Here is a 24,254-nt window from a genome sequence, read left to right as displayed (position 1 = left end):
ATTACTATTCTTTGGATGTATCATCTCGTATACTAGCTGTGCAGCCATGAATAAGTCACTAATTTCATCTATAAAATTAAGTAAGACAGTAGTACCACCTCAGGCAACGACTTTTTTAAATGAAAAAATAAGGTAAGGTGCCATGTAAATTTCATATTTTAGTAACTTCCTTTCCTGAGGAGCAAAGTTTATCCTTCCAGCATCCAAATGACTTTTATAAAACTTTAGGGGGAGGGAATTTGGGATGAGGATTCTTTCAAAGCATTACATCCATGAAAGGCCATCCATGGGAACAGGCAGGAATAATCTTGTGTCCTGGAACTTTTCCTGGGAAATCGGCGCATGATGGAAATCCCGTTTAGACGGTGTTCGTCGTGCTTCCCGGAGGGTGGTGAGAGCTCAGCATGAGGTGGGTGGGGGCTATAGCAGTTTGTAAAGAGGCGGTATTGAACGGTTTACCTCTGGGAATGGGGCCCTTTGAGGGAGCTCTAACTCGTTGCAGAAGGGAGGACTTCGTTCTCTCTTCTGCCAGTTTAAGTGTCTGAATAAAGCTCTAGGCTTGGGGTTTTCGTGGGCATGGAGCCAACGTCTGGCACCAACCACGCTGAGTGTGGGAGGGTGGGACATGCCTGCCGCCTGGGGATTCTGACACATTGGAACGAGGAATAACTCCTCGGAAGCCCATCCCTCCGGCGCCCAAGTTTGTGCACTTGGGGTTCTGAGGTTTGAAGAGAATCTTCGTATTTCACAAAAGGTTCCTCCGCTCCCTTCCCCAGTCCCAGCGGTGACGTGTTCTTCGTGGGCTCAGCTGTGACCTGATGAAAGAGATGGTCACCCCCCCATCACTCACACACACACACACACACACACACACACACACACACACACACACACACACACACACATCCCTGCTTCCCTTGGTGACCAGGCAAGACTAGTGCCCCCTCCAACGCTTCCTAAAAATGCTGACCCAGATTCCACTCCAAGGAAAGGGAACACCCTTTGAGGCAGTTCACTCCATTTACAGACCGCTCTAACTTAGGGAATTTCCCCCCCCCCCCCCAGACGTTCAGCTTAAATTTTGGGTCTTGCAATTCCTGCAAGATCGATGGGACTATCAACGCTTGAACTAAAAACTGTTCTATAGAAACTGGAAACTAGGGAACCAAATGCATTGGGAGCTATTGACTCGTTTTAAACTTTTTGATTTTGTCTTTGTTCTAAATGCTCACTTTCACTTTTAAGCCGTTAAATCTGATTAAAAAAAAAAACAAAAAACCTCATGGCCAAAACCCCCCCCAAACCAAACCAAACCAAACCAAACCAAAAAAACACAAAAAACCCAGTTTGTTGTATCTCATTCAATGCTTATCTGTATAGATAATAGGGGAAGAAAGGGAAGCTCTTATCTTTCTGAGATGAGATATTTGGTTCTTCCGCAACTAACCAGGGCTGAACTTGAGAGGAAAAATAAGTCAAGGTATGAAGATTTTTCACAGACTTAGCAAAAATACCCAACATAACCCCAAATTTAATTTGGAGATGGGGAAGGAAAGATAGTAAAAACCTAAAAGAGTGGGCATACCAGAGAAATGGAAATGGCTGCATTCCAGAGAATGAACAGGTGCCTAATAAATACTAATTGAGTAACTTAAAGTTTTTCCATAATATCACCCACAATATCACAAATTTTAGTGTTAAAAGGACGGTAGGACCTGCTGGAGAAGTTAGTAGAAGAGAGATTCTTCTCCAGCAGGTTCTACAGTCCCTTTTGACATTTTCCATTGCCTGTTTCTTTTTTTTCTCTGAGGCAATTGGGGTTAAGTGACTTGTCCAGGGTCACACAGCTAGGAAGTGTTAAGTGTCCGAGGCTAAATTTGAACTCAGGTTCTCCTGACTTCAGGGCCATTGCCTCAGTTTCTTCATCTTTCCACTTCACTCCTAAAGAGCCATCTCATTTAACTAAGAACATTTTTTAAAAGAAAAAAAAGGATGAAAAGAAAAATCAGCAAAACCAATCAATACATCTAAAAATCTGAAAGCGTTGCAGGGTTCCACACCTAGGAATTGCTCGTTAATTTTTAATTCTTTTATGGTTCTTTCTGTTTATATTGTTGTATCCACCCCTGATTGTTAGGAAGTATTTTTTCCCCTGACATCAAGCCTAAAATAGCCTCATTTGAACTTTTACTGTCTGGGGCCAAATAGTACAAGTCTAATTCTTCCTCTGTATAACAGCTTTGGAAGATAGTTATGAGATCCTTCTCATCTTACCCTGTCAACACAAAGACCAAGTTCCTCGTCTTGCCTTCTCCGGGCTAAATATACCAAGTTCTTTCAATTGCTCTCCCTGTGATACAAACTCAAGGCCCTTTCCTAACCTATTGCTTCTACCTATCAATGTCTTTCCTAAATGCTGGTGCCAAGATCTGAACACAGTACTGCAGAAAGGTCTGTTCAGAGGGGAGTGTGGTGAGGTTATTTATAATTCTTTGAAGAGTCCGATGTTAGTGTAAGTAGTTTTAAAGAACTTTTTTCTTTCTTTTGGAGATGGGGCCTTCCATTCTTGCAATCACCAGTCCCAGCCATCACCTTACCAGCAGACACTTAACGGCTCTGGAAAAAGAACCCTTCGCTATTCCAGCCACCGAATGTGTAGGGGAGCAAACCCTGGGCGAGAAAGCCCATCCGCAGCTCTGAGACAGACTCGGAGTCGTCCCAGGAACTGCTGTGCCTTTCCCTCAGACTTCCAGCCTGACCCATCACTGAAAGGAGCAATTCTCAGCACCTCGACTTGTCCCTGATGAACGCTAGATAAGCCTTAGAATCTCAGTGGCACCCAGACCAGAAACTCATCCTCAAGTATTTTCTCTTGTTAGTGGCCCTGCCTAATATTCTCATTATGGAAAATTTCCCATAATAATTACCTCAAAGCATGAGGATTTAAAAAAACGTTTTCTGTAATCCTAATTAAAACTAATCATTCTTTATCTTCTAAATGTTATTTTATCTATAATATAAATTACTTTTTCAATTTCATGACACCTTAAGAATTCTATTCAGTTATTTTTATCTATTGACCGTCGTTTAACTTCATTTATTCTACTTGATATTTTGATTTGTTTTTATTCTTTGAATGTCATTTTGAAATTCCCCAGCTTGTTCCTTCCTGCCTTTATTAGTATTGAATTATAACTGTTAGTAATCAAATATTTATTATGTGCTTAGTAAGTGGCCAACACTGGGCTATTCCTTGGGAATACAAAGACCCAAAATATTCCTGCTCCCTATTTGCTCATATTCTTACAGTACATGGCCTCCTTTTAACACCTTGTTCTTTCAGAAGGTATACTCTAACAGAGCACATTCCCTTCACGTGTCCTATACCCCCACCAAGACTGCTTTCTTATATTAGAATCTTATTTATTCTGCTTGTATTTCAGACCTGATTTCTACCATGTCTTATTCATGGGGAGTTTGTCTTATCAGAATCTAGAGGTGCAAATGACCTTAATGTTAATTTAATTCAACTTACACTTAATGATGTGATCAAAAGATTTTACATAAATTAACAAATGTGCAACTGATGATCATAGTAAAAAAAAAAAAACAGACTGGATAATAGGACAGGCTAGAGAAATTTGAGAAATCAGAATAATGATGAATTGTTTGAAATTGAAAAAAGGAATCACTCTTTAAAAAATTTAGTACATATAAAAATATTTAAAAATTTATATGTAAAATATAAATTTTATATTACATATAAAATATAAATTGTATATTTACATATAAAATATAAATTTTATATTATAAGTAGCTATATAGATGTTATTGCCCTGTAGCTGAAGGCATTTCTCCCTTTGTTATACTCAGAATCTCTCCTCTGTGAATAAAATGAGGCTCAAAAAATTTTAAGAATGAAAAACCCAGGAAATTACACACAACTACAACAATATAAGAGAAAAAAATGTATACTTATATTGACCAGCCGAGCTCAGAGTGAAGAAAATGCACTCCTCCTTTCTTGAACTACTTCTCCTCTGTTCCTATTTATACTTGGTTTAAAAGAATGACTCATTAGGAAGTGAGCTACATTAAGAATAAAGATGATATAAATATCAATACAAATATTGAAAAATGAAATTCTGGAAATATTGCATAATATGGAAAAATAAATTTAACTCCACATGTATATCATATACAACAATAAATTTCAAATGAGCCCATGAATTCTTTGTGTATTCATATAGGTATAGAAAGGTCATGTAAATACATATATATAAATACATTATAGATGTACCCAGAGAAGAATATCAAGGAAAAGATTATCATTAATGTATAGAAGTAGTCATTTGTTATATTGTTTTAATACTCAAATTCCAAAGAAATAGCTGATTCAATTGTAGAAAAAATGACATGTGATGGATAAAAAGCTTGACTTCTAGGATTTTGGGGGAATGGATACATTTATAAGAAAAAGTATCATCTTACATGAATAAATGACTTAAAATATGTACATTTCATGCAAAATCCAATGAATCACTTTTAAATAAATTTAGGGAATCACCAATATGCAGGTCACAAACAAATACACCAAATGAGGTATCATCTCACCATGATTAAAGGGGTAAAAAAAAAATAAAAGATAAATGCAACGTCAGCAGGACTAAGGGAAAATAGGACATTCATAAATATCTCAATATAATTGGCTGGCAATATGTTCTAAGAGACAGAATCCCATTCAAATGAAAAAGGATAAATAGATTCATGTATATACACATAGACATAAATAGACATAATGTCTGAGCTGAAAATAAGCTCACTTTTATTTTACAAATCTACAAACAAGAGCGTATCGCATGAACCCTGACATCTCAGCTACTCAGTGTTTATAAAATGGCAAGTCTGAATGAAGTGCTATGACCTTATCTCCGGGTAATCTCCGGCATGAATTTAAAGGTGAGAGTCGGCATTTGCATGGGACTTTACAATTAAAGTGCTTCCCATCCACAGTGGCATCTTCTGATCTACAGTGATTATAAGCCCTACCTTTGAGATGAGAAGACAAGTTCAGAAAAAAGCATTTTCTTCCCTGTGGTCAGGCTTCCCCCAGCCAGTCCAGCTTTCTATTCACCATGCTATGCATTGCTGTCCAATTCCAAGATAATATCAATGGAGTTTCTCTCCAACACAAACTTTCTGATCTGTAAGCAGTGAGTCATGGTGGAGGAATTTACATTTGGATCACTGAAAGAATTTTTCTTTTAATAGGCAGAGAAGTACAGTGGATAGAGGACAAGCCCTGGAGTGAATCTGGGTGACCGGGGTGGATCAGCTGCTAAAGTTCTTAGTGCCAGAGGCAGTCTCTATCACTGTAAGTCCCCCACAACTGCTGAAATCACAAATTTCAATAAGTTCTTCTTATGTTCTCCAAGCATCTACCTACCCTCTGGCTGGAGGTTCCTTCACCTTACATCTCCAGGACCTCCTTATGATCTTTAAGGTACAATTTAGTAGCAGAGTAGGCATGAGTGCTGGGTCTGAAGTCGCGAAGATCCAGGTTCAAATCAAATTTGACACTAGTCAAGTGAGTTTCCTTGATTGTGAAAGGGAGGATAACCAGAGCATCTGGCCCTAGGGTCGTTGTGAGAATCAAAGGAGGTAACTCTAAAGTACAGCGTCTGGTACCTACCTACTAAGCACTACATAAATGCTAGCTATCATTGCCCCGTCGTATACTCGGAATCGCTCCTCTGCGAATAAGGAGGCTCAAAAACATCCGAGAATTTCAGAAGTTGGAGGGACCTCATCCAGGCTGACCTTTATCTCCAAAAGAAATACCCCTGCAACCTACATAGTGAGTGGTCATCCAGCCTCTGCGAGAAAACGTCAAAGAAAGGGAAGGCACTAGCTCCCAAGGAAGCCCTTCGGTCTAATCATTCTTCAATGTTTCCTCACCCATTACTTAGTAGCGCGCGGAGAACTAACGTCATTCTCCCTCCTTCTCTTGTGGTTTTCCCCTTTCCTCCAGCCAAGGCTGACATTTTTAGAATATCAGAAAGGGACCTTGGCTTCATCTAGTCCGACCTGTAGGAGAAGGAAACCCTCATCACATAGTAGAAAAAATACTCTTTCAGCTTCTACTTGAAATACTCTAAGAAGGAATCCCTATGCTACTGAGGGAACTCATGACAGTTTATTCTATTTTAGGACAGCTCTAATTTTCTGGAATTTTTTCCTGAATCTTTACAACTTCTACCCATTCTTCTTGTTTCTGTCCTCTGGGACTGACAAAACTGGTTATGTTTGACTTAGAGAAAAGAAGACAAAGGAATTCAGGGTAGTAGAATGGATAGAAATCGCTGAATGACTGAATGTCAAAAAATATTTTATTAAATACTATGAAAAGGTGGAATGATTGCCTCAAGGCACTGGGCTCTCCTTCACCAGAGATCTGCAAGCACAAGTGTGCTTGGTGTTGTACGAGGGATTCATGATCACAAGGTGAGACCAACTCAGATTCTATGACTCAGCACATTCCCTAATATTCCTTTTTTTAAATTTACTTTTTATTTATTTTCCCTAATATTCCTTAACAGATGATCTGCTGCTGGTTATTCTCTGTTTCATTATACACATAAGACTCCTCTCCAACATTCATTTTCCATAAGAACTGAGTTGTTTGCTAATACACTCCCACATTCATTCTAAATACTGATTTGACCCAGTATTTTCCTATGCTTTTCTATCCCATTTAGTAGAATGCAAACTGCTTGAAAGCTGAACAGCTTTCCTTTTTAAGCTTTATATTTCCAATGCCTAGCCGTGCCTTGAACACAGGAATTTATAAATATGTGTTGAATGAACCCTAAAGGTTGATACTGCTGAAGACTTTCCCAAAATTCTTTATAATGAAATAATTTTTCTCCAGCAAGTCATCTTACTTGCACTGGAGTTTCCATACTTATGGAGGTTTTCCCCACAATCATATTAAATGGATTTTCTTCAGGATGAAGTCTCCAATGCTAAGATCCAATCCAACAAGTATATATTAGTCACCTACTATATGCAAAGAACAAAATAAAAGGTAGTTTCTGCCTGCTCCTGGGGAAAAACACAATATATTAAAGAGAAAAATAGAGAATTTGGTCAAGCCCTCTCAACTACAGGGAGCCCAAAAGGCTTTTCATAGACACACATTGCACTTCAAAAGACAACCAGGGATTTTAAGAGGAGTAAATGTGTTCCAAGTATTGGTGATGGCCTATGAAAAGGCAAGATAGAGTGTGCTGTGTCTAGGTGTGAGGTGGGAGAGACGACACTGAAACATGGAAGTTAGACAGCAGGAAGCAGACCAATTTGAAATGTGGAGCTGGTGAAAGAGAGTAATGTGAAATAGCCTAGAAATCAGATTCCGAAGAACTAAAAGGTAAGCTGGTGCTGGAGGCCTTCCCACAGGCTCCTCTGCTGCCTCAAGTCTTCAATGAGTAGTAAGGCTTATGGCACAGGTAAACGTTATCCCCATTCATCACTATTTTATGTTTTCTCTCCAGTGTGAACTCTCTCATGTTTCCTTAGAGATGAGCTGGTTCGGAAGGTCTTCCCACATTTGTTACATTCAAAGGGCTTCTCTCCAGTATGAATTCTCTTATGCACACTAAGATTTCCCTTTTGTATGAAGGCTTTTCCACACTCAAGACACGTAAAGGGTTTTTCTCCAGTGTGAAGTCTTTGATGCTTCCTAAGGGATGAGCTTTGGTTGAAGGCTTTCCCACACTCACTACATTCAAAGGGTTTCTCTCCAGTGTGGATTCTCTTGTGTTCAGTAAGTCTCCCTCTTTCTATGAAAGCTTTCCCACATTCATTGCACACAAAGGGCTTCTCTCCAGTATGAGTTCTGTGATGTTTCCTAAGGGATGAGCTTTTGCAAAAGCTCTTCCCACATTCATTACATTCAAAAGGTTTCTCTCCAGTGTGGATTCTTTTATGTACACTAAGATTTCCTTTTTCTATGAAGGCTTTCCCACACTCATGGCACGTAAAGGGTTTCTCTCCAGTATGGATTCTCTGATGCCCTCTAAGCGATGAGCTTTTGCTGAAGGCTTTCCCACACTCATCACATGCAAAAGGTTTCTCTCCTGTGTGAATTCTCTTATGTTCAGTGAGTCTTCCTCTCTCTACAAAGGCTTTGCCACACTCATTGCAAACAAAGGGTTTCTCTCCAGTATGAATTTTCTTATGTCCTTTAAGTGATGAGCTATTGCTAAAGAATTTCCCACATTCATTACATTTGAATCGTTTCTCTTCAGTATAAAGTTTCCATTGCTCTTTAAGAGATGCACTGAAGGTCTTTCCACAATCTTTACACTTAAAGGGCTTCTCTCCTGCATGAAATATCTGATATTCAGTAAGTTTTCCTTTATCCATGAAGACTTGTCCACACTCATTGCATGCAAAGGATTTCCTTCTAGAATGAATTTTCTGATGTCTGCTCAGGGATGAGTTTTGCCTAAAGGTTTTCCCACATTCATCACATGTAAAAGGTTTCTCTCCTGTATGAATTCTGTGATGTCTCTTCAATGATGAGCTTTTACTGAAGTATTTCCCACATGCATTACATTCAAAGGGTTTCTCTCCTTTATGAATCCTAAATTCATTGTGTACAAAGGGTTTTGCATGGCTATAAATTTTCGGATGTCTTCTGATGGGTGGCTTTTTGCTCAGGGCTTTCCCACATTCATTTCCTTCACGTGGTTTTTCTCCTACAAGTTTTTTATGATATTGAATAAGATCAGAATGGAAGCTGAAAGACTTCCTGAACTTCCTACATTTCTTACCTGAGGAGGTGTTGGGACATTTAAGAATGCCTGAATATTGCTTGGAGCTCTTTGCATAGACAACAGATTTCATGAGATCATTTTGTGTCGTTACAGTTCTCCGTTGTGAAACAGGGACTGAACTCAGGCTGAAATTTTGTCCAAACACATTACATTCGTTGATGGCCATCACTGGCTTGGATTTCCTCTTCTGCGTGTCGTTCTGCTTTTTGACCTCACATTTCCAGCCTTCTCCCAAATTGCAATTCCAAGAATCATCCTTTTTGAGTCTCAACAAACTACCCTCCTTTGGGAAAACTTTCTTGGATTCATTCCTCATTTTCAGATTAAAAGAATCTAAAGAAAACAAACAAACAATAAAGTCTCAATATCCACTGTTTGCTGTTGGAAAGAAAAAAAATCTGCTTTTTATAAGTTTTAGACAATCTCATGAAGAAGGACTAATAAGCAAAAGATAATTAGAAAACTGTTAAGGATTTGAGAACCACATCATGCTAAGACAGAGGAAATCTCCTCACAGAGAAAAGATGGTGATAGTACAAAATGACAGATACATGGCCAATAAGTGAATTTACTTTCTTGACTACACATATTTCTCAAAAGAGTTTTGTTGTTATTTTTTTCAATTTAGGTCTAAGAGATGTAGGTAGGTTGGAGGAAGAATTTATGGCAAAAACAGAAAGAGAAAAACCAAGGTCACTAAAGCACTGCTTAAATGAATAGAACAGAAAAAAAGCAAAACAAAGTGGGACAGCTTTGAAAATTACAATTTAAATGTGTTATATATATTATATGTAAAAATAAAAACAAAGTTTCACATGTAATCCTTTTCTTTTATTCTACCTTACATATGGAAATACTCATTTTATTTGGTTTTCCTAGTTCAGAATAAAATTAAAAATAAATAAAATTAAAGAAGCAGGGGCTTGGGTAAAAGCATAGTAATCATCCTCAACAATTTAAACTTTTGTCATAGGTATTTATTAGGCATTCAGTTCTATTACTCTAGTGAACAACTCTGGAAGCAACTCAATAGAAGTTACAGGTAGGTAATTGTTTAACTCATGTAACAGAAAAATTTGTGAATGATTAATTTTCAAAAATGAACCGTCTTTTATACAAAATAGTGATAATCCATATATGAGCAGAGGATGGGTAACTTCATAATAGGGAATAATAATAATAAGGCATATTATAAGGCCATAATAAGGCAGATCTCTGTAGGAGCTGCAAGGTTCAACTATATCATTTCTAAGATCATTTTCAACATTGGAATTTTATCATTATTAATCCTTATTCATTAGGAAATCACTTATGAAAAGTAAAAGAAAGGAACAAACCACTTAAGAGATGCATATGGGAAAATATGGCACATACAGGGGATATTAAGGAAAGAGCAAAACAGAAGGAGAGTTCATACTCCTGGAAGGATTATCCTTCGGGGGTACCACTTAGAGGCCTTGAAGATAAAGCTTATTCACTTAGATTTGATGCATGGGACAATAAAAATAAGTTATTATACCCCTTTAAGGAAGGCTTTTTAAGGGAAAAAGTCATTTAGGTCTAGCAGTTTAGCATATTAGGTAGAAAGTGAAGTGAAGTGAGAGACATCAAGAATCTGTTAAAATCACCTAAGTATGAGAAGATAAAGATATATAGATGGAATTAACAGCAGAAATAGAGAATAAATGAATCCAAGAACAAGGGAAGAATCAAAAGGACTCAGCAATAGTTGTAATCTAGAAAAAAAACTTTAAAATTTTTTTAAAGATAAAAGTAAAACCTCTTTTTTCTTTGTTGGACTAGCTTTTGCCCAAGAGGTTATCCATTCCCTAGCCATGCCCCTTCTTTCTGCCTATTTTTATGTCGATGCTTCTCTGGACATCCGTCTTCTCCTCCCAGTAACAGAGCAGCCTTCGTTACCCGCCCTGAGTGCTCTCATCATAAGGCTGTCTTGCTTCAAGGATCTGTCTCAGAAGCCCGAAAACGAGAACCCAGTGAGAACTTGAGGTAACCACATGCCGAGTTCTAGTTTCTCTCAAAAGCATTATAGACTCCCGCCTTCTGCCACGGCTCATGGCTTAGTGATGTCCTGTGGATATCTTAAAATCATATTTTTAAATGCAAAAGGTAAAATACAGAGATGCCAAGGAAGCCAATTATATTAAAATACAATTGAGGGGGCAGCTAGGTGGCACAGTGGAGAGAGCCCCAGCCCTGAATTCAGGAGGACCCGAGTTCAAATCCGACCTCAGACACTTACACTTCCTGGCTGTGTGACCCTGGGCGAGTCACTTAACCCCAGATTTAAAAAAAAAAAATACAATTGACAGGATAAAAAACAAACAAACAAACACAGAGGCTCCGCATTCGGAACTGCTGCACTGTACCATTGAAAAACTTTCCCAAAGTTGGAGGGCCTTCAGAAGGAAAGCTCCTTGGGCAGCCTTTCAAAGGGACTGCTCCATGACAAAAGAGCCAGGTCGTGACTTGAAATGAGGCCCATCTGCCTGGTTATTGCTCCCTCCCTCACTCACCTGGACGGGAGTTTCTTGGGACTTCTCCTCTTACCATCAATGGCACTTCACCATTCTCCAGCTGGGAGATCACGTCTGATCGGGAAACCAGGAGACCTGCTCCCGGGAAAAGAGAGAGGGCGAAGGAGCCAATTTTCAGCGCCTCTTAATTCTAGCTTCTCCCATTCGGACAGTGCTTTCTGTTGGCCAAGGACCCCTCTGATCACACCCTCTGCTTTGCTGCTGCCCCCAAGGGCCCTTCCATCTGACTAGCAGCGGAAACCTCCCGTGTTCATCATCAGTCCCCTGAAAGCCTGTCTTGCTTTTCGATTTGTGTGCCCAGATTCAAGGCAGTGAGAGCTTAATCAAGACCGCGTTAGTGTCTCATTTGATCCTCACCACTCTGGGGCCAAGTCCTGTCAGGATCCTCATCTACAGAGAGGGCTGCTGAAGCTCTCAGAGATGAAGGGCCCTCCCAAGAGCATGTGGCTAGTACACGTATGAGGTAAAATTAGAACCTGAAAATAGGAACTTCTGCTCCAGCTCGAGCTCAGGAAGTTGCTTTATTCACTGCAGAGTGACCTACACTACTACTTGTGCACCATCTACCTACCCAGCCCGAGTCCCCTCGAACACCAGGAACATTCAGAGCTCCTCCTCCCCCAGCCTTTTAAAGTCAAAATGCGCTCCACCCCAGAGAGAGCAGGGGATTCCCGGGGAAAAGCTGTCTTTACCTAAGGACACCAGGTTCTGGTAGTTCTCCAGCATCACATCCCTGTACAGGTTTCTCTGAGCTGAGTCCAGATGCTTCCATTCCTCCCTGGTGAAGTCCACAGCCACATCCTGGAAAGTCACGGATTCCTGAAAGGGCAAATATGGTCCTGTGGTATATTCATTACTGACTTGTTCCTGGCCACATATTATTGGGATCTGCCATTAAATCTATTCCATAAAACCCTAGTTCCGAAGTGGCAGTGATTCCACTTAAATTTTTATTTTAATTCATTTTATTTAAATTGTTTAAATTCATATTATTTTATTTTAAAATAAATTCTATTGATCTATTTTCTTTGTACGTTGTACAGATTCTGTCCCATATCCCACTGTTTTGTCCCTTGCAGAGAGCCATCTCCTATAACACTTTAAAAAACGGTTTTTCATCGATTTTTTTCCTTAGTTAAAGATGGTGTTTAAAATGGGATGCAATGCTAATTCTTTTTTCAGTACTATGAACTTTGTCCTCAACCAGATTCAGCTTTTTCAGTTTTTCTTTTATTGTGCATAATTCATCTAAGATATATTCTTCTCCAACTCAAAGGTATGAAATACTCCCTTGTTACCCTGTGAAATGGTTAAATAAGCCCAGCTGAAATAATGACATTAGACCAGTTATAGCAAACTCAAATAGAAATTGGAGATGGACATGTTGACTTAAAAAAACTCAAATTAACATTATCTGTGCCACATTTTATTTTTATTTATTTAAATTATTTAAATAAGATTTTACTTCCCGAGGTCCGGGTGAAGTAAAGTGCAGCATCCTTTAAGAATTGGCAGCTGGAGCTGCTGAGCCACCATTGGGGACAGAATAATTATCGGGTAGTAAGGGACCTGGGAAGACCAGTATGAACTGGTTCAGAATGAAGTATGACCACAACACAAGAAAGAGAAAACACTGAAAAGCCTGAGAAATGTAATCAACAGCCACTCCCCACTCTAGAAGACTGATGATAAAGTGCATGGTAACAGTAATACTGAATAATAATCAGCTGTGAAAGGCTCAGTGACTCTGAGCGATACAGTGATCCCTGACAATTCCAAAAGTCACATGATGAAAAATGCCATCCATCTCCAGAGAGAACTAATGGATTCTGAGTGCAGATTGAAGCAGATTTTTTTCATCCTCCATATTTTTCTTGCTTATTTTCCCCCCTGGCAACATGGCTAATGTGGATGCACGTTTTGCATAATTTTACATGACAGTGACTGTCAATTGCTCATCCTTTCAATGGGAAAAGAGGGGCTGGAAGATCATTTTGGAATTTGAAATTTTAAAATGAATGTAAATCATAGCACTAATAATAATAAAGACATCGGGGCATGGCAAAATGAAAACAAAACCTTGGTCTCCTCTGACTGTCCTGGAGACTGGGATTCCTTCTGCCTCCAGAGCCCATGTGGCAGAGTGGGGGTGGGACTGACTTCCTAAAGCTACACTTCTGGCTGAATATTCGACTGGCTCTCAGTCCACCGGGGGGCTCACAGTTATTTGTAGCTGTTTTCTTCTCTTTTTTTGTTTCTTTATTTTGTTCTTGTTTATCTATTTCTGTACTTGTAAGTGAAGTATAGGTAAGACATTAATAAAACGTTATAAGGGGGAGAAACGGAATAGTGGGAGTAATGTGGGCCACAGTATACTAATGCAGTACACTTAGATAGATCCGGAACTGGCTAAGTGGCCAAAGTCACGAGCAATTTGATATCTCCTCAGAGGGAGGCACCCCAGAGTTCTATGGTGGGTCCTGTTCTACCCCTTACCTTGGGAGGTACTGGAAAGAAATACTCCACTATTCACCCATCCAAGACTCCCTTCTTCTCATGTGTTAAATAAAGGGGCAGTACCTCCTAAGGCTCAAGACTCCTGCCAGCCCTACTAATCCAAAGGTTGCCTGCCTTTTAAAGCCTCCATCAGCAGAGTCTTGTGGGGGCTTAGGGTCCCCAATTGGGGCAGGACTGGCCAGAAAAGATCCAGAATAAGCGTCCTTCTGAGAAAGAAGGCAGCACCTCAGGAAGCCACCCTAACTCACCTGGAACTTGGCTGGCAACAGCAAGGAAGCCATTTCTTCCTCCTCTTCCTTGGCGCTCCTTTCCTGAAGAGCAGAGCCTTGAGAAAGCAGAGCTGTGGGAGAAGAAAGCAGTCATGAGAGGCAATTCTGCCTCAAAACTCCCACACTGCTCAGGGAGGCCCACAGACCAGGAGCCCCAGGGGGCCCAAGAGGGATGGATCAAGGGACCCTGGTGAGTGCCCCAGGGTCTGAGGAAGGAGCCATCGATGGGACTAGGTGCCCACAAGGCTGAATCCTGACTGGCCATGGATCATGGCTCTTGTCACAGCCCTCTCCCCCATGGGCTGTGGGGCATTGCATATATAACGCATCCTTTTGGACTCAGTCACATCCTCATTACAAAGGAAGACATTTTCATTCTTTTCCCTAATTCCCAAGATTTGTAAGGAATCCATCTTGTAGTTTCTTTGGAAAAAGCCATTTCCCAGCACCTTTCCTAACACAGAGATGGTGAGGTACACTCACTGACTCATTCAGCAAAACATCTGTTAAATGCCTTTACCCAAGAAGAGATCAGAAATCGCCCTAGCATCGACAGCCCCAGGAACTGTTCCTTTCCAGAAATGTCCCCCCTGAAATTCCAAGGAAAGGTTTCAGGATCGGAAAATCGTCATCTTGGATCAGCGGCTGCATCCCAGGGGTTCTCTGCCAATTTACCAATCCTGGAATCGGGGATCAAAGACATGGCCACTTTGGTTGGAACCTTCATTGACTTCCACAACAGCTGCCAGGACTGGAGTTGGCAGGGGCCAGCAACTTCCTGAAAGCTAGGGGCGCAGGGGGTGGAGCACCGAGCTCAAACATCAAATCTGGCCTCAGACACTTCCAAGCTGGGTACTCTGGGCAAGTCACTTCACCCTGTTTGACTCAGTTTCCTCATCTGTAAAATGAGCTGGAGAAGAAAATGGCCAACCACTCCAGTATCTTTGCCAAGAAGATCCCAAATAGGGTCATGAATAGATGGACATAAATAAACAATAGCATTATCCAGGGTCCTCCCTACATAGCCAGGGCCCCTGACTACTCTAACAGGCATCTGACGAGTATCAGCAATTCACCAAGGACATAAAGCAAACCTGCTGAAGGTTCGACCTTGCCCCAGATACAGGAAGGGGTCTAAAACAGCTCCATAGGTGAGTGTATATATATATATATATATATATATATATATATATATATATGTATATATATATACATATATATATATATGTACATATATATACACACACAGAGTTATTAGATAAATAACAGCTAGCATTACATGGCACTTTTAAGACTTTCAAAGTGTTTTGCAATCTTTCACAACCTCTGCTATTATTTCCCCCATTTTACAAATGAAGAAACTGAGGTAGAGATAAAGTGACTTGCCCAGGGACACAGCTAATTAAGTCTGAGGTCAGCTTTGGACTCACTTCTTCCTGACTCCAGGCTGGTGCTCTCCTCAGCATATCACCTAGCAGTCTGAGAAATATTTAGACACTTTGGTCTATATGGAGCTTGCTGTGGCTCCGTAATCCGTCACCGGAGCTTGCTGTGTAATCCATCACCGGAGCCTGCTGCGGCTCTATATTCCATCACCGGAGCCTGCTGCGGCTCTATATTCCATCACCGGAGCCTGCTGCGGCTCTATATTCCATCACCGGAGCCTGCTGCGGCTCTATAATCCATCACCGGAGCCTGCTGCGGCTCTATAATCCATCACCGGAGCTTGCTGCGGCTCTATAATCCATCACCGGAGCTTGCTGCGGCTCTATAATCCATCACCGGAGCCTGCTGAGGCTCTGTAATCTATCACCAGAGCTTGCTGCGGCTCTATAATCCATCACCAGAGCCTGCTGCGGCTCTATATTCCATCACCGGAGCCTGCTGAGGCTCTGTAATTTATCACCAGAGCTTGCTGTGGCTCTATAATCCATCACCGGAGCCTGCTGCGGCTCTATAATCCATCACCGGAGCCTGCTGCGGCTCTATAATCTATCACCAGAGCTTGCTGCGGCTCTATAATCCATCACCGGAGCTTGCTGCGGCTCTATAATCCATCACCGGAGCTTGCTGCGGCTCTATAATCCATCACCGGAGCTTGCTGCGGCTCTATAATCCATCACCGGAGCTTGCTGCGGCTCTGTAATCTATCACCAGAGCTTGCTGCGGCTCTATAATCCATCACCGGAGCCTGCTGCGGCTCTATATTCCATCACCGGAGCATGCTGCGGCTCTATAATCTATCACCGGAGCTTGCTGCGGCTCTATAATCCATCACCGGAGCTTGCTGCGGCTCTATAATCCATCACCGGAGCCTGCTGCGGCTCTATAATCCATCACCGGAGCTTGCTGCGGCTCTATAATCCATCACCGGAGCTTGCTGCGGCTCTATAATCCATCACCGGAGCCTGCTGAGGCTCTGTAATCTATCACCAGAGCTTGCTGCGGCTCTATAATCCATCACCAGAGCCTGCTGCGGCTCTATATTCCATCACCGGAGCCTGCTGAGGCTCTGTAATTTATCACCAGAGCTTGCTGTGGCTCTATAATCCATCACCGGAGCCTGCTGCGGCTCTATAATCCATCACCGGAGCCTGCTGCGGCTCTATAATCTATCACCAGAGCTTGCTGCGGCTCTATAATCCATCACCGGAGCTTGCTGCGGCTCTATAATCCATCACCGGAGCTTGCTGCGGCTCTATAATCCATCACCGGAGCTTGCTGCGGCTCTATAATCCATCACCGGAGCTTGCTGCGGCTCTGTAATCTATCACCGGAGCTTGCTGCGGCTCTATAATCCATCACCGGAGCCTGCTGCGGCTCTATATTCCATCACCGGAGCATGCTGCGGCTCTATAATCTATCACCGGAGCTTGCTGCGGCTCTATAATCCATCACCGGAGCTTGCTGCGGCTCTATAATCCATCACCGGAGCCTGCTGAGGCTCTGTAATCTATCACCAGAGCTTGCTGCGGCTCTATAATCCATCACCGGAGCCTGCTGCGGCTCTATATTCCATCACCGGAGCCTGCTGAGGCTCTGTAATTTATCACCAGAGCTTGCTGCGGCTCTATAATCCATCACCGGAGCCTGCTGCGGCTCTATAATCCATCACCGGAGCCTGCTGCGGCTCTATAATCTATCACCGGAGCTTGCTGCGGCTCTATAATCCATCACCGGAGCTTGCTGCGGCTCTATAATCCATCACCGGAGCTTGCTGCGGCTCTATAATCCATCACCGGAGCTTGCTGCGGCTCTGTAATCTATCACCGGAGCTTGCTGTGGCTCTATAATCCATCACCGGAGCCTGCTGCGGCTCTATATTCCATCACCGGAGCATGCTGCGGCTCTGTAATCCATCACCGGAGCTTGCTGTGGCTCTGTAATCCGTCACCGGAGCTCGCTGCGGCTCTATAATCCGTCACCGGAGCTCGCTGCGGCTCTGTAATCTATCACCGGAGCCTGCTGAGGCTCTATAATCCATCACCGGAGCTTGCTGTGGCTCTGTAATCCGTCACCGGAGCCTGCTGCGGCTCTATAATCTATCACCGGAGCCTGCTGAGGCTCTATAATCTATCACCGGAGCCTGCTGCGGCTCTATAATCCATCACCGGAGCCTGCTGCGGCTCTATAATCCATCACCGGAGCCTGCTGAGGCTCTATAATCTATCACCGGAGCCTGCTGCGGCTCTGTAATCCATCACCGGAGCTTGCTGTGGCTCTGTAATCCGTCACCGGAGCTCGCTGCGGCTCTGTAATCTATCACCGGAGCCTGCTGAGGCTCTATAATCCATCACCGGAGCTTGCTGTGGCTCTGTAATCCGTCACCGGAGCCTGCTGCGGCTCTATAATCTATCACCGGAGCCTGCTGAGGCTCTATAATCTATCACCGGAGCCTGCTGAGGCTCTATAATCTATCACCGGAGCCTGCTGCGGCTCTATAATCCATCACCGGAGCCTGCTGCGGCTCTATAATCCATCACCGGAGCCTGCTGAGGCTCTATAATCTATCACCGGAGCCTGCTGCGGCTCTGTAATCCGTCACCGGAGCCTGCTGAGGCTCTATAATCCATCACCGAGCATGCTGCGGCTCTATATTCCATCACCGGAGCTTGCTGAGGCTCTATAATCCGTCACCGGAGCCTGCTGCGGCTCTGTATTCCATCACGGGAGCTTGCTGAGGCTCTATAATCCGTCACCGGAGCCTGCTGCGGCTCTGTATTCCATCACGGGAGCTTGCTGAGGCTCTATAATCCGTCACCGGAGCCTGCTGCGGCTCTGTAATCCATCACGGGAGCTTGCTGAGGCTCTATAATCCGTCACCGGAGCCTGCTGCGGCTCTGTAATCCATCACGGGAGCTTGCTGAGGCTCTATAATCCGTCACCGGAGCCTGCTGCGGCTCTGTAATCCATCACGGGAGCCTGCTGCGGCTCTATAATCTATCACCGGAGCCTGCTGAGGCTCTATAATCTATCACCGGAGCCTGCTGCGGCTCTATAATCCATCACCGGAGCCTGCTGCGGCTCTATAATCCATCACCGGAGCCTGCTGAGGCTCTATAATCTATCACCGGAGCCTGCTGCGGCTCTGTAATCCATCACCGGAGCTTGCTGTGGCTCTGTAATCCGTCACCGGAGCTCGCTGCGGCTCTGTAATCTATCACCGGAGCCTGCTGAGGCTCTATAATCCATCACCGGAGCTTGCTGTGGCTCTGTAATCCGTCACCGGAGCCTGCTGCGGCTCTATAATCTATCACCGGAGCCTGCTGAGGCTCTATAATCTATCACCGGAGCCTGCTGAGGCTCTATAATCTATCACCGGAGCCTGCTGCGGCTCTATAATCCATCACCGGAGCCTGCTGCGGCTCTATAATCCATCACCGGAGCCTGCTGAGGCTCTATAATCTATCACCGGAGCCTGCTGCGGCTCTGTAATCCGTCACCGGAGCCTGCTGAGGCTCTATAATCCATCACCGAGCATGCTGCGGCTCTATATTCCATCACCGGAGCTTGCTGAGGCTCTATAATCCGTCACCGGAGCCTGCTGCGGCTCTGTATTCCATCACGGGAGCTTGCTGAGGCTCTATAATCCGTCACCGGAGCCTGCTGCGGCTCTGTATTCCATCACGGGAGCTTGCTGAGGCTCTATAATCCGTCACCGGAGCCTGCTGCGGCTCTGTATTCCATCACGGGAGCTTGCTGAGGCTCTATAATCCGTCACCGGAGCCTGCTGCGGCTCTGTATTCCATCACGGGAGCTTGCTGTGGCTCTGTAATCCGTCACCGGAGCCTGCTGCGGCTCTATAATCCATCACCAGAGCTTGCTGAGGCTCTATAATCTATCACCGGAGCCTGCTGAGGCTCTATAATCCATCACCGGAGCCTGCTGCGGCTCTGTAATCCGTCACCGGAGCCTGCTGCGGCTCTATATTCCATCACCGGAGCTTGCTGAGGCTCTATAATCCGTCACCGGAGCCTGCTGCGGCTCTGTAATCCGTCACCGGAGCCTGCTGCGGCTCTATATTCCATCACCGGAGCTTGCTGAGGCTCTATAATCTATCACCGGAGCCTGCTGCGGCTCTATAATCTATCACCGGAGCATGCTGCGGCTCTGTATTCCATCACGGGAGCTTGCTGAGGCTCTATAATCCGTCACCGGAGCCTGCTGAGGCTCTATAATCCATCACCGAGCATGCTGCGGCTCTATATTCCATCACCGGAGCTTGCTGAGGCTCTATAATCCGTCACCGGAGCCTGCTGCGGCTCTGTATTCCATCACGGGAGCTTGCTGAGGCTCTATAATCCGTCACCGGAGCCTGCTGCGGCTCTGTATTCCATCACGGGAGCCTGCTGCGGCTCTATAATCCATCACCGGAGCTTGCTGCGGCTCACTGGAGCATTTCCCCCATTGCCCCACTAGGGGGCGGGGATGGAGGAGCATCACACAGCCAGTTATCAGCCGTGCAGGACTTCCCTGCTCTCAGGAGGCCATCTCTCTAGCCGTCCTCCACGCCGCTTTTTCATCCTCTTTTTTAGATGACTTGTCCAAGGTCACACAAATGTTATAGACCGGATTTGAACATGACATTTCCTCGATTCTAGGTCCAGCACTCAAAATAATTCTACGGATAGAACTTTAGTCTTGGAACCACAGAGTCCTGAGTTCAAATCTAACTGCGGACCCCGTAGGGGGCTGAAACTCCAAAAAGGTGTGCGGAGCCCTTAGGCGAACTACCTATTCCAAGTGAGACAATGACTCCAATAGCGTCTGCTGGGATAAATGGCTCTTCTCACCCCGTGGGTGCCGGCTGAAAGTCTGGTCTGGCGTGGAGATAATCATAGATAAGGATGGAGGTGGAAGAGCCGGAGGCCAGAGGGACTGGGCGGCAGGACTAGGAGGAGAGACGTGGGTGACCCTCCTCCCCCAAAGACCGGGGACTTTCATTCATCCTGACTCGGGCTAACCCCGAGGCCTCCGGGACCGGTCTGTACTTTCCAGACCCTAACTAGCTGAGAGACCCTGGGCAAGTCTGCTTTTGCATCCGGGTCCTTAACGGTAAAAGGGGGATAATAACAGCACCCGCCTCGTGGGGCTGTGGAAGATCAAATGAGATAATCCGCAAAGCACATATTACAAACCCAAGTTACATAAACGCCGTCCCGTGCGACTGCGTGAGTGTGGCGGCAATCTGCTCGGATTCTAAAAGGGGCAGACCCCAGAAAACAGGAAGGTCAGGGAAGGCTTCCCGGAGGAGGGGCTGGAGATTCTCAGCGCATAATCCGAGGGGGCGTGCGAGGGGCACAGCCTGGGCCGGGGCAGGGAGGCTGGAGCTGGGGCGAGCTAAAAAGGGAAGAGCGTGAAATACTGTGTGGAAGGTCAGCTGGAGTGACAGCAACTCGAAGGAGGGAGGGCTGAAACTGCAGTCACGTGAGAGAAAGAAGGGAGGAAGGAGGGAAGAAAGAGGGGAGGAAGGAGGGCAGAAAGAGGGGGGGAAGGAGGGAAGGAAGAGGGGAGGAAGGAGGGCAGAAAGAGGGGGGGAAGGAGGGAAGGAAGAGGGGAGGAAGGAGGGCAGAAAGAGGGGGGGAAGGAGGGAAGGAAGAGGGGAGGAAGGAGGGAAGGAAGAGGGGAGGAAGGAGGGAAGGAAGAGGGGAGGAAGGAGGGCAGAAAGAGGGGAGGAAGGAGGGCAGAAAGAGGGGAGGAAGGAGGGCAGAAAGAGGGGAAGAAGGAGGGCAGAAAGAGGGGAGGAAGGAGGGCAGAATGGAAGAAGGGAGAAGGAACGGGAGGAAAGCAGAAAAGGAGGGAAATAGAAGGGAGAAGGGGGGGAGGAAGGAAGGGAAGGAGGAGAGAGAGGGAGGAAGGAGGGAGGGGGGAGGGAAGACTGCAGGAGCAACGCACCCAGACCGGACCCCTTCCCCACCCTCGCAGAGGCCCCTCCCCCAGCTCGGACACACTCGCGCGGACACCCTGGGCGCGTGAGTCAGCGGTGTCTCGGAGGCTGTGGCAGGCCCCCCCTCCTCCCTCGTTCACCCTTCGAAGTGACCCACCACCCAAAGCCCCAAACCCTAGAAAAGAGTTTCACCGAGAGTCCACAGAACCTCCGAACTACGATTCCCAGAATTCCTCGGATTCCTAGGCGAGCTAGGCCAGCCGGGCTCTCGGGAGCCGAAAGGGCTGTACGCCGGACCTTGCTGCTGTCCAGGGAACTCTGGGAAATGGAGTCGCTCGGCTCAAAAGATTCTGGGAAAGGGAAGCCAATGGCTAAAACTGCGCAGGCGCACCGCGCTATCCTCAGGCATCGCTGGTAAACTGCGGTCGGAGGCGCTCGAAGAGCATGCGCAGAGTGGAGCTTTGTGGCGGAGAAGCTCCCTCCGGACGCTGGTCCCAGGTGAACCCTCAGCGGCCAGTCTTTGTGCCCCGTGACTCTCAAGTACGGGCCTGCACCTCTTCCCGTCAGCCCCGGCCTGCGCTCGCTCTTGCGTCCTATGGGACGGGGCCCACGGCCGGCTGAGGCTGCAGACGCGAGCAGCCCTGGGCCCCGCTCCGGCGAGCCCTCCTCCCGCTCTCCGAATCTCGGCTCCCACCCTCCGCCAAAAGCCACGCCTTTCTGAGCCCTCTTTTAAGATCATTTTGTCCCAGTTCTCTGCTGCGCAGCCCCGCCTCCTCTCTATGGAGAAAGCGAGGAAAACAAACCGTTACTAATGGGAAGGCCAGCACTTAATCCTGGTGTCTAATGTCGTTTTCCACGAGTCCTGCATAGGACTTGTGCCTCCTTCGCGGAGCGGATCCCGGCAGGGTCCTGTCTGGGAGTGGGGGGAGGGGAAGAAAACAAGGCGTTTTTGCCCATCGGGGGCTTGGGCCGTGGTGAGCAGGAAGCTGGCGTCCGGCTACGGGCTTCTATTCTTCGTTTTCCAACCTTTGACCAGGGGTTAAGAACGAAATAACTCCCCTGAGAGGGTCTAAGCCAGTGGTTCTCAAACTTTTAAACGGGGGGGCTCTCTCCATGTCCCTCAGACTGGGAGGGCCGGACTAGAGTAAAAACAAAAGCCCCCACTCTGTCCCCACCCCCAGCCCATCTGCCATAACTGGGTGGGCCGCCCGGGGGCCTTCGTTTGAGAACCCCTGGAACCAACAAGCAAAAAGTAAACGCCTCTCCCTCCCTCCATTTTCCCCTATAAAAGCCCCTTAGACAGGCCAGTCCTTTGATGCTGCTTGACCCTATTCTGCTTTATGTGACAATAAAGGCTTTTCCTCGGAAAGAAACGGCTCAATCTCTCGGTAATTCTTAGCTATGGAACCTGCTCTTCTGCTGCACTTGGGACAGCACCTTGTACAACGTCTGATTTACGGACAGAAAGAACATTTAATAAATGCCGATAGGACCGAAGACTTGGGATCTGCAACTATACCGTTGCATGTGTTTGTTTAGCAGCCGACTGAGCCGGGAGAAAGTAAGGCAAGTGCCCTCCAAGGGCCACAGACCCTGCCTGCAGTTGTGGGGAATGTGCCCGCACGTTTTCTGAAACAAATGAAAACCACAGCGCCCATTATAGTGCAGCTGGCCACCAAAGGAACTGAAGTAAGCTTGTTAAACTCATTAGCTAAAGAAGAGAAATGAGGGAGGTATTCTTGTTACTGTAGCAACGTAGGAAAGGGGGCTACCTGTCAGGTTAAATAGGAAAAAAGCTATTCCAGAGCCTCCAATTCTCCTTTTAAGTTTGTTTGTTCTAGTAGCAGAGGGAGGTAGAATGAATACAGTGAAGCAAATCCACCTTTGTAGATGGGTCATGCAGCAAATGGTCAGTAATCGGTTATGTTCTCCCCCAAATTCACTTTCGGCTATATCATATACATCTCATTCTAAATGGAAAATGAATTCTATATACTAAATTAGTGTCCCTATCATGTAGTTATTTTAGGTTATGCATATCCATGCAAATGTATATATTTATTTATTTATATATGTCATGTATCATATTATATAGATTTATATTATATCTATTTTTGACATATTTCCATGCATTATTCAGCACATATATGTGGAGAGGGGAGAAAAAGGAACCAGAAGTAAAAGGATGGTACTTCTAAATATAGAGCAAATTTTTACTATTGCTTCAACACAAAAAATTTCAGGCACTATGCTGATAGGTTTAAGTAGGGAAAAGTAACAAGCATGGTTCTATAAGGCTCCTTTGTACATCTATAAGGATGTAGTTCTAAGTATTCAATGAAATAGGCAGACAATTGGAAAATAAACAATTTGGAAAGAAACACTTTGGAAAATGTTTACCAATATCAATAAAGCAATACAAAGTAACACAATTAAGAGGTTCCATTTCCTGCCTATTAAAGTTGTTTAGTTTAGGTTAGTTTGGTTGTGGTTTTGCACACAGTGTCTGCAAGGCAGTGGAAGGAAACTAAATTCATTAACTACTGGTTTTCTTTTTAACATTTTGGAAATATTCAAATTGCATCACATAAAACTGGTCATCCAATAGAACCAGTAATCCTGCTACCAAGAAGAAAACAATTCGAGACAACAATTTAAATTAGTGAGGAGATTTGAGGAAGAAACA

General features: G+C 44.9%; 1 protein-coding gene across 7 annotated transcripts; it reads right to left on the bottom strand.

Annotated features, from left to right (window-relative positions):
* Positions 1-3,822: 3,822 nt before the first annotated feature.
* Positions 3,823-24,186, bottom strand: LOC141564703 (KRAB domain-containing protein 5-like). 7 transcript variants are annotated; one of them, XM_074307533.1, is made up of 6 exons: positions 21,761-24,186; positions 14,161-14,252; positions 12,088-12,214; positions 11,375-11,470; positions 8,838-9,173; positions 3,823-6,087 (listed from the first exon to the last, which is right to left on the bottom strand). In XM_074307533.1, exons 2-6 carry the CDS (start codon positions 14,191-14,193, stop codon positions 6,074-6,076), a joined length of 606 nt encoding a protein of 201 aa, XP_074163634.1. In that variant the 5' UTR covers positions 14,194-14,252; positions 21,761-24,186; the 3' UTR covers positions 3,823-6,073. The 7 variants fall into 7 exon arrangements, with proteins under 7 accessions (XP_074163634.1, XP_074163627.1, XP_074163630.1 ...); XM_074307526.1 differs by lacking the exon at positions 3,823-6,087 and having other exon boundaries at positions 6,372-9,173; XM_074307529.1 differs by lacking the exon at positions 3,823-6,087 and having other exon boundaries at positions 6,372-9,173; positions 21,777-24,186.
* Positions 24,187-24,254: the final 68 nt, after the last annotated feature.

This window comes from Sminthopsis crassicaudata, chromosome 3, assembly GCF_048593235.1.
Source record: "Sminthopsis crassicaudata isolate SCR6 chromosome 3, ASM4859323v1, whole genome shotgun sequence".
Classification (NCBI taxonomy): Eukaryota; Metazoa; Chordata; class Mammalia; order Dasyuromorphia; family Dasyuridae; genus Sminthopsis; species Sminthopsis crassicaudata.
Note: the sequence above shows the minus strand (reverse complement) of the source record. Positions and strands in the feature narration are given on the sequence as shown.

Excerpts from the sequence above, each read along its gene's own strand:
- LOC141564703 (XM_074307526.1), bottom strand. The coding sequence starts at position 14,193 with ATGGCTTCCTTGCTGTTGCCAGCCAAGTTCCAG. Across the intron at positions 12,215-14,160 it reads TGTTGCCAGCCAAGTTCCAG|GAATCCGTGACTTTCCAGGA; the intron begins GTGAGTTAGGGT and ends TTGCCCTTTCAG. Across the intron at positions 11,471-12,087 it reads CCAGAACCTGGTGTCCTTAG|GTCTCCTGGTTTCCCGATCA; the intron begins GTAAAGACAGCT and ends TCCCGGGAGCAG.